Source organism: Patagioenas fasciata, chromosome 11, assembly GCF_037038585.1.
Source record: "Patagioenas fasciata isolate bPatFas1 chromosome 11, bPatFas1.hap1, whole genome shotgun sequence".
Taxonomy (NCBI): Eukaryota; Metazoa; Chordata; class Aves; order Columbiformes; family Columbidae; genus Patagioenas; species Patagioenas fasciata.
In genome coordinates this window covers 18,879,686-18,896,410 of record NC_092530.1, presented here as the reverse complement: position 1 = coordinate 18,896,410, position 16,725 = coordinate 18,879,686, and the positions used below count along the sequence as shown (strand labels likewise).

General features: G+C 48.2%; 2 protein-coding genes across 7 annotated transcripts; both read left to right on the top strand.

The window, feature by feature from the left end:
• Positions 1–61: 61 nt before the first annotated feature.
• On the top strand, positions 62–9,689 carry TRMT2B (tRNA methyltransferase 2 homolog B). 6 transcript variants are annotated; one of them, XM_071813509.1, is made up of 14 exons: positions 62–194; positions 733–838; positions 1,633–1,886; positions 3,216–3,270; positions 3,766–3,885; positions 4,279–4,378; positions 5,377–5,447; positions 5,903–6,049; positions 6,154–6,248; positions 6,784–6,998; positions 7,118–7,219; positions 7,410–7,529; positions 8,524–8,623; positions 9,426–9,689. In XM_071813509.1, the coding sequence occupies exons 3-14, from the start codon at positions 1,708–1,710 to the stop codon at positions 9,550–9,552; spliced, it is 1,431 nt and encodes a 476-aa protein (XP_071669610.1). In that variant the 5' UTR covers positions 62–194; positions 733–838; positions 1,633–1,707; the 3' UTR covers positions 9,553–9,689. The 6 variants fall into 6 exon arrangements, with proteins under 6 accessions (XP_071669610.1, XP_071669611.1, XP_071669609.1 ...); XM_071813510.1 differs by having other exon boundaries at positions 62–240; positions 811–838; XM_071813508.1 differs by having other exon boundaries at positions 62–240; positions 733–810.
• Positions 9,690–10,967: 1,278 nt separating this feature from the next.
• On the top strand, positions 10,968–15,632 carry TMEM35A (transmembrane protein 35A). Its single transcript, XM_065846074.2, has 2 exons — positions 10,968–11,308; positions 14,083–15,632. The coding sequence occupies exons 1-2, from the start codon at positions 11,189–11,191 to the stop codon at positions 14,467–14,469; spliced, it is 507 nt and encodes a 168-aa protein (XP_065702146.1). The 5' UTR covers positions 10,968–11,188; the 3' UTR covers positions 14,470–15,632.
• Positions 15,633–16,725: the final 1,093 nt, after the last annotated feature.

Genomic DNA, 16,725 nt, shown 5'->3' with positions numbered 1-16,725 from the left:
GAAAGAGGAGGGGGTGCGCGAGCCACAGTAGGAGGGTGCAGAGAAGCCGCGAAGCTTCTAGACTGCCCACAGCCAGATCTGGCAAGACTATAAAACGAGGTCCTGCCGAGGCTACTCTTTTGTGTGTGGTCCTCTTGGAGCACGGGGCAAATGCTGCCACCGAGAGCCCTCCTGGGACTGGGACGCCGTCTAAGGTAACCTCCCGAAAGAAAAATGGGACTGCTTCATCTCCGTGTGTGGGTGAGTGATAACTTAGATATTTCCTTGCCAGATTAGCGAGTGTATTAAATAATTCCTTGCCACTTGGGTGGGTGTTTTCCTCACTAGACCAGTGAGTGTATTCCATGCTTAAATATAAGCACATGTATTTTCCTGGAGTCAGGGACGTCTCTGGTGTTGTTTTTGGTGAGCCACGTATATGCATACTGTGGATCTCCGTTATTCTTATTTGCTGTATCCCAATAATTTCCTCAAGTTGATACCCAAATCTGTATTTTATGTTATTGGAGTATTAACTGATTTTATAAACCCCGTTTCTAATTGGTTGTTTTCCCGGACTTTCCCGGACAGAATAAAAGCCTGTTTTGGGCCTTGTTGTCCGCCTAAAACAAACTTTGGGGTCCCTCCGCGACAGGGGCCCCAAACGGAACACCGTATTCAAGGTGGGGTGGATGTCTTGGGGCAGTTTCCTTCTCCTGCAATCCCGGGAGCTACAGGACCGCTGTTTTGCAGAGTTCTTCAGGACGCTTAAATCCTGGGACAGAACAGATGGGAGCCTGATCGCATCCGCCGCTGCCTTCTTTGTTTCAGGTGCCTAACTGGGCAGAGACCATTTGAGGCGAGTTGCAGTGACATTCACGGATGCTGCCGCCGCGGGTGGGGGTAAACAGCAGGCTCCTTGCCCTGTTCCGTAGAGTGGGTTCACAGCCTGTCCGCATCCCCTGCAGCGATTCCCGCGGAGAGGCGCTCCCGGGATGCCGTTCCGCTGTGCATGCGCAAAGAGCGGCGGCCCCGGGCCGTACCGGGGCTGGCGTGTGCCGGGCACGGCGAGGGGAGCGGGTGCGGCCCATTGCCGGAGCCGGGAAGCGCAGGGCACTGCGCCGAGAGGTGAGGACGGGCCCCAGAGGCGCGGCGGCACTCGCCACCGAGAAATGCCCGTGGGGGGAGCTGGCCCCGGCAGCGAGCTCGGCCGCCTGGCAGCGCGGCGGGGAACTCTCCGGCCCGGGGGCTGCTGAGCCGTAAGCAGCGCGCAGGGTGGCGGAGGCGCAGCTCAGCTCACCGCGTCCCGCCGCCGGGGGGCGAAAGCCCGGGGGCGGTGGGCCGGGAGCGGGAGGAGCGAGGTGTTCGTGAGCAGAGCGGTGGGGGCTCCGGGGGGGGGGCCGGGACACGCCGAGCAGGCAACGATACGAACTTGGTGCCGCTTGGGGCTGCCTGTCCTCCCCCGCAGCTCCCGTCCGGGGCTCTGGGTGCGCTGCAGGCACTGTCGGGCAGCGCTCGGCAACGCGAAAATGCACCCGCTGGGTCAGATCGGCTGTGTTTGGTGGGGTTTTGTTTGTTTATTTTTAGGTAAATGTTTTACTTTCTGGACTGGAGCTCGCCACGAATATGGTGTTTTTCTCGGCCCACCTCCAGGTGTGTAGCTGCCGTGGTGGCGGATGGTGGGCTTGCTGTGCTGCTTGCAGGAGTGCAGCCGCTCTCCTTCCTACCATGGCTCTGTCCTGGGCATTGAGGCTACCGTGCCGGCACCTCTGCCCTCTGAGTGCTCTCCTGAGCAGCCTGCCTGGTCGGGACCACAGCCTGCTGACAGAGAAGAGAGCGGCCAAGCAGAAGGAGAAGAAAAAGCCCAGGAAGGGCTGCAGCCTGCCAGGTTCATCCTGGGAGGAGAGGTATGGCTCTTCCAAACTGACCGAGCGCTCTTCCAAAGTACTGGGCACCTGTAGTGGTTAGAGCAGCGGGTTGGGGATTTGATCTCCACACAGCTCTCGCCAGTGAGAATAGAAGAGCCAGGACTCAGCTGGCTTCCCTGGAGCTTGGCCTGGGGACAGGAATAATGGAAAAGACCAATGAAAAGGTCTAAGGGGAAAGGATTGGGAGCAGAGCAGTTGCCATACTGGCAAGTAAAAACTAATAGTCCATTTGATTGCAGTTCTGTGCCTGAAAGTAGTTGGTGCTGGGTGCTTTGGAAGCAGCTCCAATAATCCCAGTAAGCAATAACAGGAGCTTATCCAGCTATGGGGTGAGATTCTCCATGGGTTCAATGAGTCGGTAGTTGATGGACAGTTATGATAGTTTGGATCATATCCATCTCACCCCTTACTCTTTTTAATTTATTTTTTTTAATCAGCTTTTATGTGTTTAGTTCTTGCTCACCCTGCCTCATATACAGTAATGTTAAGTTCTGAGGTTTATCTCTAAACTGCCACTGCATGGGTGCCTGGATCAGTAAGAGTGGGCAGCCTCTAGTTCCCTACCTGCTACACACAAACTGTGTTTCGCTGTGGTGGGTTTAATCTTGTACAGCATTAGCAAAAATAGAGGTAGTAGTGGCTGGAAATGTGAGTAGGGAGATGATGTAGAATGGATGCATCAAGTGATGAGAGCAGCATCTTGTTGTTTTAGGGGAAGACTCTGGGGAGATGGGACTCAGGCTGTCTTCAGAGCACCAAGGGATGGCCAAAGCCTCTGATTCACTGGCAGAAAGCAAAAGAGTACAGCTGAAGCTACAACATGATCTCTTCTGCCTACGCTCCCAGCCTTCTCTACATACACTTTGCGTTTTTTTTCTGGTCTGACCCCGGTAACATTTGAATACTCATTCCCCTGGTTTTACCAGCCTGGAGTCAGACCTCACCCAGGGCTCGGCAGGGCCGCTCTGGGTCCCTGTGCAGGGGAAATGCTGTTCCTGTCCTCTAAAGGAGGATCAGAAGGACAACTGTGTTACCCAGGACACCTGGGCATCTCGGGTCAATCTTCTGCCAAAGGCTCAGGCTGTCCTCTGGAGGGCTGGTAATTGTGGTTCCTGGGTCCCTCTTCCAGCTGCAAGTATTCTGCACCAGGAGGGTGCCATGAAAAGAGAGTTTGTATGTTCACAGCCAGCCCTGCTGCAGAACTTCTACCAGAACGGTCCTGCCCTGGAAGCAGCTGGCAGGGATGTTATGCCATAAGTATCAGAAGATGAGCAGCTCTGGCTGTTACCATGATGTTGTGCTTTACAGGTTAGCAAATGCGGTGACTCCACTATGGAGACTTCCCTATCAAGAGCAGCTGCAGGTAAGATGTGTTTACTTGGACTTTTCTCTGTCATATTGCCCCCACTGTTCCTTGTATTCCTCTTGAGCAATAGCCCCTATCATCTTAGTCACTTAATGCTATAAACTCTTCAGACCCTATTTACTGCTGATTTAATTCTTCAGTTATTGTGAAGGATAGAACTGGGGGGTTCCGTATGGGTGGTGGGTGTGATCACCAACAGCACAGAGGATGGGCTCTTGCACAGTGATCGTGTCCAGTGTGGGTCACCTGGTTCACTGAGGCTTCAGCTTGGACCAAGCACTCCAGGCCAGCACTTGGGCACCACAGACACACGATTCCTCTCTCTCCCCATTGCTCCAAGTGGCTGCAGTGATGAGAAATGCAGGATTCCTCTGGGTCTATATCCCACTTGCAGTATTCCCTCCTGTTGGCCTTCCCAGAGGTGGGTGATGAATTGCTGCCCACCATTGTGTGGTTGTGTGAGAGTGTTTCTGGCTTAGGACTCTTCTGCAGGTGAAATATGAAAGCCAGAGGAAGATTTTGCAGACACTGGCATCTCGTCTTAAGGAGCTGGGCATAGATGTGCAGCAACCTGACGGACTCTGCTGTCCTCTCCAGCCTGTAGTGCCTTCGGTGAGGATCCCATGGGAACACTGTCTCCTCTGAGCCACTAACAATCTCTCACTCAACTCTCAAAGAGTCTTCTGGTGGGGATTGCTAGCTGTGGCAATCCTTGCTAGCTTCTGCTGTGCAGTCTGTAACTACTGCAGAGTGAGACAAGCCCAGTGTTCAGGAGCCCTTTCTTGTCCCCAAGCCTTCCCTGATAAACCTGTTACCACTCTGCCACAGAGAGCCATTTCTCCTTCCCAAGGGGAAGTACTGGGGGTCTCACGCACAAGTTCTGTTCCTGTGTTTTGCATGTTCTTCTATATCTTCCCATGTTACCACCAGAACAACCAGGCTGGGTTTGGCATTTCTCCATTACTTTTAATCCAAGGCTTTATTTTTCCTTCTTTTCTCCCTCAGCCTGTCATTACTGGCTACCGAAACAAATCTACTTTCTCTGTGAACCGAGGACCAGATGGGAACCCCAAAACCGTGGGGCTGTATGTGGGAACTGGCAGAGGTCAGTGCAGGACAAGGAGCTGGGTAGAAACTGCTGGCGTGAGCTGGGCTGGGGCAAGGCTCTGCTGTGACAGCCTGACCTGAGTCAGAAGCCTGAATCCTGGGCACTGCCAACAGAAACACCACCAAGTCCAGGGTGGCAGTTTTAAAACCTCAGTTCATTAGCTTCTTAAAAAACACTGGCTTCTCTAGTTAGCTAAATACAGCAGTAAGGATGACAGCTGTGGTAGCAGCCCCTCCAGGATTTAGCTTAGTTATTCTTAATTATGGTATTTACATGTTTTTGGCATGCTCCAGGAGCCTGTGCTGAGCAGGGAGAGCATGTAGGGGTGCACATGTCCATAGGCAGCAGAGTGAGGTTGGAGTGTTTGGGATGCATGAAGCAGCTTGGTTTTGTGCAACGGATGTGAGCTGCGTGCCCCTTGCAAGCTGCTCAATGGTGAACTTGTTCACGCTGTCAATACTAGGTTTTGCTTCTCAACGTCCATAGCAAGAGGCGCTGGGGTGGTCACTGTGTACTTTTCTCATTGAGAAAAATAATTCCGTGGATGCATTTGACCTCTGACAGCAAACTTTAGCATTTAAACTGATGTGGGAATGCTGTCTTCCAGGCAACCTCAATTGCTTTGCTGCTGGAAGCCCACACCATTATCCTGCAGTTAGAAAACCAATTTGCTCTCCTCTGGCTCCCTTAGTTTAAGAACAGTGCAGAGGCTCCTTCGGGAGTTGCTAGAGGACATTTTTTAATGCCTTCGAGCTCCAGCTTCTTCATGGCAGTTAGTGACAGTTGTCACTGGCAGAGGGAATTCTGGCAGATCCTGCAGGCTGTGGGTACGCAGAGTATCACAGGATTTAGTAGGGCACTTAGATACCATTTATTTTGGTTTGGTTTTGTTTTGTACAATGGGAGAATTCAGGGGAAAGTTTATTATGTCAGTTCCTACAGAGGTTTACATGCCCTGAAACAATACAAGTAAATATTTGTCTGTCTCTCTTCAGCAAGAAATATTGTCTGTGTGAAAGCCAACCACATGGAGAACATACCGTCAAAACATAAACAAGTAGCCCAGGTAAATAAATAGGTCTGTCCTTGTACTGTGAAATAGAGGATAGAGGGACTGCTATAACTCTTACTTGGGAGAACATTGTAATTTTAGTTATGCTGGGTTTTCAAGTCCATTTTCATGTTCCGAAAAGATTCAGGCCTGGCTCTGGTGGATGGATAAATATTTTTTTTAAACTTGCATATTAATGTTGCAGCCCTCTAAACTGTCCTAATAAATGAATTTAATCAAGTGACAATGAATTCCTGCCAATCTGTTGAAATACATAAGAATCACAAATTGACATTAAAATGTCTTGTCTTCCAAGAACTTGGAAAGAGCTTTCACTCAGTGTATTGAAATCAAACAGAAAAAGCAGGTGGTGCTGGTGGAAGTGCCAGTCATTTGGGGTGCACAGAGTTATGCTGAGACCAGGGCGGTTGTCTCCACTGTCCTACGAGTGCCATTTCCCCTCTGCTCAGTGCTATGAGGACTTCATCCGTTGCTCCCCCCTGGACTCCTGCCTCCTCTTCCACGAAGGCGGACACTGGCGGGAGCTCGTGGTGCGCACCACCAGCCGTGGCCACACCATGGCTATCGTCACCTTCCACCCCCAGGATCTGGGCCAGGTGAGTATGTGCGGGACAGAGCCCCTGGCAAGAGGCCCATCAGGTGTCTGGCTGAGGTGTTTCATTACCCAAACAGCCAGGTTTTCCTTTCTCACTCTTGACAGGAGGCACTGGCTATGCAGAAAGCATTGCTTAAGGAGTTCTTCACCTGTGGACCTGGAAGAGTCTGTGCCTTGACTTCACTTTATTTCCAAGAGAGGTATATGTCCTGATGGAGGGAAAGAGTGGAAACCAAGCCAGCTCCTTTTCCCCCCCCATCTTTGATAAAATCCAAATTCTACCTGTTCAGGGAGTGCTTGAAGAGAATGACAGATGTTTGGATGCCTCTTGCAGACATGGTTTTAAAATGGCCACATCTTTTGTTTTTGTAGACCTGAAATACTTGAATAGACTATGGCTCTACTTCATGGGAGTTATGAGCCTGGGAAACTAAAGCAACCTATAGTGTCTTTCCCAAGACAGTAAATCACATTAGCAGTGAAAATGGGGAATAGACCCTAGGACTGCTGCCTTCTGCAAAGTAATTTTGATCCTTTTAATGAATTCTAGGCTGTGCAAATTACAGATCCCTTAAAAAGAATAAAAATTCTTTGATCCCTTTGAAAGGCTCACATGAAATAAAAGTTGGTGGGGGGAAAACCATCCTTCCCTGCCCATGAGCACCCAGGAATGGAAAAGGACGTCAGCTGCTTCTCTGTGGCCTTCTAAGAGCTTTTTTTTGTGTGCTCCGCTAGCACCATGACACGCTGCTCCCATGAGCAGTCCCCCTTCCAGCTCCTTCACGGAGAACCGCACATCTTTGAAGAAGTGCTCGGCCTGAAGTTTCGCATCTCTCCAGATGCCTTTTTCCAAGTAAACACGGATGGAGCAGAAGTTCTGTACCAGGCGGTCGGGGAGCTGATCCAGGCTGGTGGGGACACCGTCCTCCTTGACATCTGCTGTGGAACAGGTGAGCAGTGGCTGCGTGAACCTGGCTCCCCAGGTGTGTCCCCAAAGTGATCCTCTCTATCTAAAGGCTTGTTTCTTCAGCATGGATGTGTGGAGTATTTTTGTATCCCTTGTTTCCAGGCACAATTGGTCTCTCTCTGGCTCACCAAGTGTCCAAGGTTATCGGTATTGAGGTGGTGGCAAAGGCAATTGAGGATGCCAGGTGGAATGCAGCATTCAACGGTGAGTTCAAACTTGCTGTGGCAGAAAGTTTCAAACTAAGTGCTGAAAAATTGGGAGCAAAAGAGCAGAAGTGAGCAGAGGGATCCTAACAGGTTACCTCTAGGCAGCAAAGGGCAGTACTTCATGTTCTACGTTAATGTCTGAGGAGACTGGCACTGCTCAGTCCATGTGGTTGCTTTTTGCTTCACAGGAATTTCCAACTGTGAGTTTCACGGAGGAAAAGCAGAGGCCGTGTTACCACAACTCCTGTCATCGTGGGAGAGTCCCCAACCCCTTGTTGCTGTGGTGAACCCATCTCGGGCTGGGCTTCGTGAGAGAATATGCTATTTATTTTCATCTTGAAAACAGAGAATTTTGAACAAGTTCTCCGAGACCTGTTATACTGGCTCCAAACCCTCTGCTTGCTTAGTCACTAGTTTCTTACCTTGTTGCTGACAGCACCTAAAGTCCCATAGAGTCTGCTGTTTTCAGTGCCCTTATCATGCTTTCTGCTTAAAGCAGACAGCTCTAGTCTTTTTTCCATCTTTCATAGGCTCACAGAATTATTTAGGAGAGAAGGACCCTCTGGAGGTCTCTCAATTAAAGCAAGGACAACTTCAGAGTTTTATAGCATTGCACAGGGCTATAAAGGCCAACTGAGGTCTGAATATGTCCAAGGGTGGATATCCTCTTGAAAATGTTTTTCCCTAGTATATTTAATGAGAATTTCCCCTTGCTGCAGTGCATCTGTCGCCTCTCATCCTCTTCTCCTGCCCCTCTGAGAAGATTCTAGCTCCATCTTCTCTGTAATCCCCCTGAGGCCCCTGAAGATAGAAAATGGATCCCTGCTCACCTTCTCTTCCCCAGACTGAATAACCCCAGACCTCACACTCTCCCTGTGCATGCCGTGCTCCAGCCCTCTAAATGTCTTAATGATCTCCACTGTACTTACTCCAGTGTGTACTGCAAAGTCCCAGACTGGTCCTGGTACCCAGATGTCTCACAAGTGTGTGTGGAAGATTTTATGTGCCTCTGCTTAATTACGTAACAATATTTCTCTCATCCTTCATCCCCCTGGGAAGCAGAAAGATTTCTCCCACTGCTCCACCCTGCCAAATTGGCTGAGCTGTTAGCAGTGTGGGTCATGTCCTTGGCCTTCTAAGAGCCTGCATCTGACACAGGACATGGCAAAATGTGTATATTATTTTTTCCCTGTATTTTAGACAGTTCAGTGCAGTTCTGTGATGCTTGCTATGCAATGATTCCTTCTGGAGAGTGCATGGTGGTGGTGGGTCAGTGGGAAAGCACGATGTCTGTTTTTGCAGATTACAGAGTCGTGCGAGCCATCCGAAACTGCAAGTCCATCCGAAGGCTGCTCTACATCTCCTGCAAGCCAGAAGGTGAAGCCATGAGGAACTTTCTTGAGTGAGCACCTTCCTCTCTTCCATTCCACTGATCTTAGTGACAGACGCTATTATGTCCAGGGAAGGATGTAAATATCTGACCTTGGCTTAGGAAGGTTTTTGTTGCGACTGAATTTCACTGGGTGAGTTCTGCAGGTGCGATCCAGGATGAGTCAGTGTGTGGTCAGAAGTGATTTAAGTTCTTGCTTACTTTGGGTTTACCTGCAAGTTGCACTTGCTCGCTTAAGGTAACAGGTATTTTTTGAGTTTTACATTCCAGCAGGATGCTTTAGTGCATCAGTAAGGAACACCAAATAATGCAAGCATGCTACAATATCATTGTGCATCCCTCCCCAACAAAACAGCACGTCTGGAGGTGGAATACGGAGTCCACCAGGTTACCTGCAGGAAGGCCCCGAGCTAATGAAGCAAAGCCAAGGGGATTAGTCACCTGCTCACTGTTAATCATGAATCTACTTCTTTATCTGGGGCAGGCCCATTTAAAGGTGATATATCTGTCTGCAGGTAACCAATGAAGGTACTGCAGAACTGAGGATTATTTCCTGAGGATATTAAGTGTCTTTCAGCAGGCATAGCTGGTGAGAAATGGAGCTTTAAACCTGCCACTGACTCTTCAGCTTGTCCATGGGGTTTTCAGAGCTGGTTTGGGATTCAGTAGTGATGGTTCCAGATCTCAGTCACTGCCAGCTGCAGACTCTGAGGGATATTGGCCAAACACCTGATACTGCCTTAGCGCATCCTCTGTGTTACTGTGCTACTGATAATGGTGGGAAGGCTTCTGATGCTCTCTTTGCTTTCCACAGGCTGTGCTGCCCACCTGACCCACGGAAGAAGCTGGCAGGAGAGCCATTTACCCCCACGTTGGTTATACCTTTTGACATGTTTCCTCATACTGTTCATTGTGAGCTGGTGCTGCTGTTTACCCGCTGACAAGGAAGCAAGTTCACCAGCTCTGAGAGCTTGGAAGCCATATCCTACTGTTCTGAAGACTGGAGTTGATATAGTTAGGATTTTAACTTATTTTATTAAAATTTGTATAAAAATAAATAATTTTGCTTTTGATCTTACTTAGGGTTGCCTAATGACGCTGTTCTGTAAGGAAACACTTGGATTTCTGGGGTGAAACGGTTCCCTGTAGCATTTCACCAGCCTTCACTCCCCTACAAACCTTTTATTTGGCTGCTGGTTAAAGCAGCCTGGAAAATACCCTCACCCTGATGGTACTGGTACTATCCCACAAGTGTAAGATTTTCGCACACTGTTACAGCTTCATGTTTTCAGGTTATAGTGAGGGATGCAGTTTTCCAGCAGTTCTGGTTTGTGTAATTATACCGTGGCTTCTTGCTGTGAGATCTGAATGGATTTCTGTTTAGCCAGGGTATGCTTTTGCCGAAAGGAAATTTGTTGCAAATTAGAGGGGAAGAGATAATGATTTTAAATTGGAAAATAACGGAGGATCAGGAAACCTTTCTACTAGTCTCTGGAGAGCTGAACATACAGGACAGGTCTTATCTGCAATGGAGGAGAGTTGCACAGTGGCCTCACTGTCCCTTTTGGGCATCAGGTTCCAGGAGAGCCACAGGGGCAAGACATCTTTTTTACTTTTCTGGGGCAAATATATTAAGCAAGATGTTGTTTGCTGTGTATTAGTGTCAAAGCATCTGAAACTGAAAGCAGCCTATGTACAAGAGACCTCTGACTATTCTCCCTCCATAGCAGGTTACTCCCATGCCCTCTACTAATATAGAATCATAGAATCATTTTTTGTTGGAAGAGACCCTTTAAAACCATTAAGTCCAACCATAACCTAACTCTAGCACTGAACCATGTCCCTAAGAACCTGGCCTAAATGCCTTTTGAACATCTTTAGGGACAGTGGCTCCACCACTTCCCTGGGCAGCCTGTTCCAATGCCCAACAACCCTTTCCATGAAGAAATTTTCCCTAATATCCAATATGAACCTTCCCTGGTGCAACCTGAGGCCATTTCCTCTCATCCTATCACTTATTACCTGGGAAAAGACACCGACCCCCACCTCGCTAAAACCTCCATTTCAGGTAGCTGTATTGAGTGATAAGGTCTCCTCTCAGCCTCCTGTTCTCCAAGCTGAACCCTCCTGCCCAGGCCCCTCAGCAGCTCCTCATCAGACTCGTGCTCCAGACCCTTCACCAGCTTCGTTGCCCTTTGAACTCACTCCAGCATCTCAGTGTCTTGTTTTCCCACTAGTGAGCAATTCTATGCGTCTGGCTGCCACTCCGCACCCCTAGAACCGGCTCAGTTTAATCTTTTTGTGGGTGATTTACGGCCCGTGCGGGGAAGAGGAGGGTGACAGCACGGGCGGAGCGGCGGGAGCGCCGGGGCCTCGGCAGGTGCCGGAGCTGCCGGGCACTAGGACCCGGCGGTGGCTGAGCGGAGGCGGCCGCATCCCTCTCCCGCTGTCACCCCGCAGCCTCTGCAGCTTTATCCCTCTCCTTCAATGGTGACTGACTACCTCCCAACCAGCCTGGCAGCCGGAGCCACAAAGCCTCGCTAGGACCGGCTCTCAGGCCCGGTTCCGGGCGGCTCCATGGCATCTCCCAGGACTATCACCATCGTCGCCCTCTCGGTGGCCCTGGGGCTTTTCTTTGTCTTTATGGGGACTATCAAACTGACCCCTCGGCTCAGCAGAGATGCCTACAACGAGATGGTGAGTATGGCAGCGGCAGCACGGAGGGAGGTGCATTCGGGGTCTCTCCTCTCAACCTTGCGGTAGAATCCGTGTTTGTGGGGGGACGCACGGAGGGTGACTGCTCTGGAGCCCTGAGCGATGGGAGCGAGAGGGAAGAAGCTTGTCTGCCTCCTTATTTGATGCAGAAAGAAACAAATGATACGCAGTGCCGAGGATATCCTGGCTCCGTCTGAGCCTTATCCCCGGAGAAACCTCCTGTGCATAAGGATGGGGAGAGGGGAGGAGGATGATGGGGTAGCACAGCATGGCGATGTCTGCAAAAAAGATGGGGACACAAGGGACTCTGAAAAGCCAAGTCTGAAGAAGTGCCAGCCATGTAGCAGGCAGGTACAGCTGGTCCCTGGGAGAATAACTACCCTCTGGACTGGGGGTAGGAAAAGCAGGTGCCTGTTTTGGCAGCCAGATGATCACCCTTAGAATTCTCTGCTTCAAAGCAAGGATAATGTCACTGGCTGTCCCTACCTCACCAGACTTGTGCAGGGATTAATTAATGACCGCGAAACACTCTATGATTCTTAGCTAGCAGAAGAAAACATTATTAATAGTCGTCTTATTATTCTCTTTAGCGTGGGAAACAAGCCTTTCCTTCTCTTGCCTAATGGGAGAGGGGCAAGGAGAGGAACAAGAAGTCGCTTTGCGTTTCCCAGCTGCTGAGCCAGTCAGTGCTTCGCCCTGGCCAGGGCCAGCCCTGCTGCAGAGCTTTACCGGCTGGGAGCTGCAGGCAGGGGACTTGCTGCCATGTTTTGCTTCCTTGTCTATGTTTGTTTATTCTCCTGCCGTCTCCGCCAACCCCCACCATATTTATTGCAGTGGCTGAAAAGCATTGGTATAATTTTTATGCCCCTAAAAAAAATAGTGCTGGAAGTTTCCAGCACATTCTATTCTCTCCCTTTGCTCCAACTGCCCAGCTGCTTTTCCTTAGCTCTCAAATAACATCTGAATCACAGTGCCTCATCTGCAGCCCATCACAGGGATCTCACAAAGAAAAATCAGTAACTCAGGAGCTAGAGACTGAGTCAAAATGCCCAGAAAACAAAGCTTTTAAGCTTCTGCTACATAAGGGACAGAAAAAAGCACTGAGACTTTAGAAGCATTGCAAAATCCTTGTTCTGTAAAATATTTTGCTTCTCTCTCCCTTTCTGCTTTACCAAGTGTCAGGCCTACAGGTAGGAATGATCTTTGTTTTCACAAAGAGAAAGCGAAGGTACTTGGATATTACACAGCACCATCATTCTTAATAGTGCATATTGTACCATGTTCATGGCTCATTAGGCTTTATGCTTTTGCTGTGCTGCATACCAGGGTAGTCTGTCATGTAATGGAGACAGTGAAAACCTGATCTTGCCAATCAATAAGCATGGCTTCTTGCCTTGATCAAATACAGAACCTCTGTCATGTACCCACAGCACCGAACTTGCAGTTTTTCATTCAACAAAAACCAGACACACTAGTTTGTCTATTAAAATAGCGGAGTACTCTAGGACATGCTGATTGTACATTTCTTTATAAAGCTGTATTTTTCACAACTGCTTAAAAATACTCTGCTCTGAGGAGAGGTTTTATTGACTGAAAGTTTAAAATGCATCCTTACAATGCATACATTTAGAGTGTGTCATGACATCTTCAATTATTTAGCAGCAAAGGTGACAGTGCTGTGTATTTTTAACTGCATGTGAAGTGTTAGCTCCTCTCAGAAGGAAGCAGCAATATTTACAAAGAAGTGGGGAAGTTCTGTGTGTCTGTAGTGTAGGTTTTCAAAATCACATGGAAGGAAATCTACAATGTGATCAGTGTCTGTGAGAGCTGAACAACTCTGTACCTGAGATTTGGCTTCCATTTCCCTCTCCCTGATTAGAAAGTGGAGAACACAATGGCAAGAATATCTGCAGGGATCATATACTCAAGTGTAAGTGGATACAGTCTCAGTATCTCCAATAACTATATTAAAATATAAAGGAAATGCTTGATTGAAAAAGAAAACAAAACAAAAAACCAATGATCCCGTGAGCACCCAATGTTCAAATGCAAGAACTTGAATATGTGTAAGGACAGAGGTTGTTTCTTCCCTGAAACAATGAGGCAGCTGTGTAAGGAGGCCGAGTCTTGCAATTTATACTGCTTCTTAATCCCACATAAACCAGGGAGCAAAGGATGTCAAATGTCAGCTTGCTTTAATCTGAGGAAAGAAAGGATCATAAAGGTATGTTAGCACAGGACAGGATTGGTAAATCTCAGCTTTGATGGATAGTCCCATGCGAATGTCATACTGCCCATAACACTGGGATATTTTAAGTTGCTTTGAGGTAGGAAGAGACTTCTGTTTTTACTTGCTGTGCCTTGGCTTTGCAGGGACTAGGTGTATTATTTAATTATAAAGTACGAGTTACTCTTAGAGAGAGGTACTTTCATCTAACAACACGGTTCTGCATTGTAATTCTAATAACTTCAGTTGTTGGAGAAGGTACACGCAGCCTGCTCCTAGCTCCAAAGATGGGTGCTAGGTTGCAGAACTTTTCCAGCGAGGACACAACAGCTTATAAAGAGGGAATTGCAGGCTGATGGTATCAATACCCCTCCAACAGGAGCTTTAGGGGTACAGACTGAATATTGTGCCAGAGGGGTCTGTGATGACTGAAATGGTCATATTGCACATCGATCTATTTCAATGGAAGTCACCTTTGCCTTTACTTTCCCACCTTATGGTGTTCCACGCTCTTGCCACTTGATTTCAGAAACGAGCATACAAAAGCTACGTGCGGGCCCTCCCCATGCTGAAGAAGATGGGAGTCAGCTCCATCCTTCTCCGCAAGAGCATCGGTGCCCTGGAAGTGGCGTGCGGCATTGTCATGACACTGGTGCCTGGTCGCCCCAAAGACGTGGCCAACTTTCTCCTCCTCCTCCTTGTGCTGGCTGTGCTCTTTTTCCACCAGCTTGTGGGGGATCCCCTCAAGCGTTACGCCCATGCCCTAGTCTTTGGGATCTTGCTTACCTGCCGTCTGCTGATTGCTCGCCAGCCTGAGGAGCAGCCACCAGAAAAGAGGATCCTGTCTGTGAATGGAGATGAGCAGCCACTCATCGATGAAGCAGCTCCTGAAAAAGGCAAAATGAAGGTCTCCTAGTTGAGTGCGTGTGAAAAATACGGACCCTCGAGGCAGCTCTCTCCAAAATCACCCAGAAAATTCGTTTGTGTTTTTTTTTAATTTACTTATTTATATTTTTTTGTCTGTCTAAATAAAGTTGCACTTGGGGTCTGAGAGACGTGGTATGTCTACACTGTAGTCTTGCTTTTGCTGCTGCCCTGTTATGTAGAAAAACACAAGCTAGCTTTCAGCAGGACAGCTCGGAGGCAGTTAGCAGCCTGGCCCCAGCAGGAGTTGCTGAACCAGCCAGAGAGCACGGGCAGAGCCCTGGGCAGGCAGTGGTGCCAACCAGGACAGCAGGGAGATCAGTCCCCGAGCACCAGCCCCGAGCCTCACGGCAGCGACATCCGGCCTGGATGCACTTCTGCTGTGCGGCGGCCTCAGCAACAGCGGCTGGCAGAACATAACCCAATGTTGCTGTGCTGGCTTGTGTGGCCCCATCCACATTTCCTTCTCCATAGTCTAGGGGGAAAAGGACCCTACCAAGCAAAAAAGTACTGTTTGTTGTGTATGAGAGGGTTCCCTCAGCCTTTGCTACCTCTGTGCCCAGTCCTTTCTTTGGACTGGTTATCCAGGGAAAACAGGGGATGCGATACGTGCATCTTCCTGGAGTTCCACACTTCGCAGAGGCTCTAAAACTGGGAGAAGGGCCTGATAACAGTACTTTTTGCCTGCATCACGCGATGCAATGGCATCTCTTTACCCCTCTTGGCAGAAAGTAAGGATCCCCAGTGAGGGGATGGGGAGCAGAACTGCCCAAAGAACTCCGAAATATGTCTGTTGTTGGCAAACAGCATCATGTTCCCTATTTCCATGCAAGAAGAAAAATCCCTTTTTCCACAACTACTGCAACTTTATAGAATTGTTGGTTATTGCTGATAGATGAGGGTCTGAGTGTGTGCAGTTCATCCCACATGCAGCTTTGGTGAGTGGGGGGAAGTCCTGTCACCAGAGCCTGAATCCCTGTGTTTTGTACCTGAAATCTGACAGAGTGTCACAAGCAGCATGTGTTACCTCTGAGTTTGTTTTTCTTGATGTCTGTTTTCAGTTTTTCCTCATTTTCTTAATTATTCATGACAATAAAGTTTTTGAAATTTGGAGAAAAATGTCTTGATGGAAATAAATTTCTTTTTTTTGAGAGATGCATCTGAAAATATTTTTCCTGCACTCACACACTGCACCTAAAATGGGTAGACTCACATCAGGGGAATTTCAAAGACAAGGTGATGCAGGATGGGAGCCATCTGAACACTACTGAGCTATAAATTAATAACCACAGGAATTTAAAAGAGATGTTTGAACATTTTTGTGAAACAGTCTCATATAAATTTCCACTTCTGTACAACATGGCAGCAAGAAAAGATATTAAAACTCCAGTAAAATATCAGTATTACATTTCTATAAATTTGATGATGTTCACATGCAGTATATCCAGTTTTCTTATGTTGAGCTCGCTGCTGAAACAGATGTAGTCTCGAATATATATATGCTGAAAAATCCTCCTCCTACAGCCCCAAAGAGTGAATAATTATCCCTTATCAGATGTGCACCCTGAACAAAGGAAATTACCGACTGGCCACCTTTGTTAGACGATCTCTCATCTTCACGGACTACCTCCAGGTCATCCCAAATGTATACAGGATTTACTGTACTTCCTGAAAGACACCTCATCTACTGTACCCTGACTGGAGCTATTAATCACTTTTCAATTAAAAACCAAATTAAAATATCGCCAACTCAAACTCACACCATGACAGGTATTCCTACACAAGGTACTCACAGCTGAATTGCTGCAACCTTTGGGCCTCCTGTGCGCGCCTGACTCAGTAAACTTTTGGAAGCTAGTGTCTGTCCTTTGTAACATTCTTTACCCACTCGTGTATCAATGCCTTAATAATGAATGTAAAATGTTCCGCATAGCAAAGCTTATCCTGCCAAAGCTTTGCGCTGTGAATTCTGAGAAATGTCCCCTTTTCTCATTTGGAACAATGTAAATTACCGATCCGCAGTGGTGGCTACATGGTCTTTATTACAGAGGAAGACAAGACTCTTCTCGAAGCCCAGTAACAAGAATTCTGTATTTATCTATATTGGGTTGACCTCCATCTTTGCCACCCAGTATTAGCGAACTATTTTTGGAAGCTACCAGTCCTCTTTGCTTGCTAGAGGTTATAAGGCGCCAAGAACCGATTTAGTCCTTTTGTAAAAGCACTATGCTAATTTACTCTTCGTATC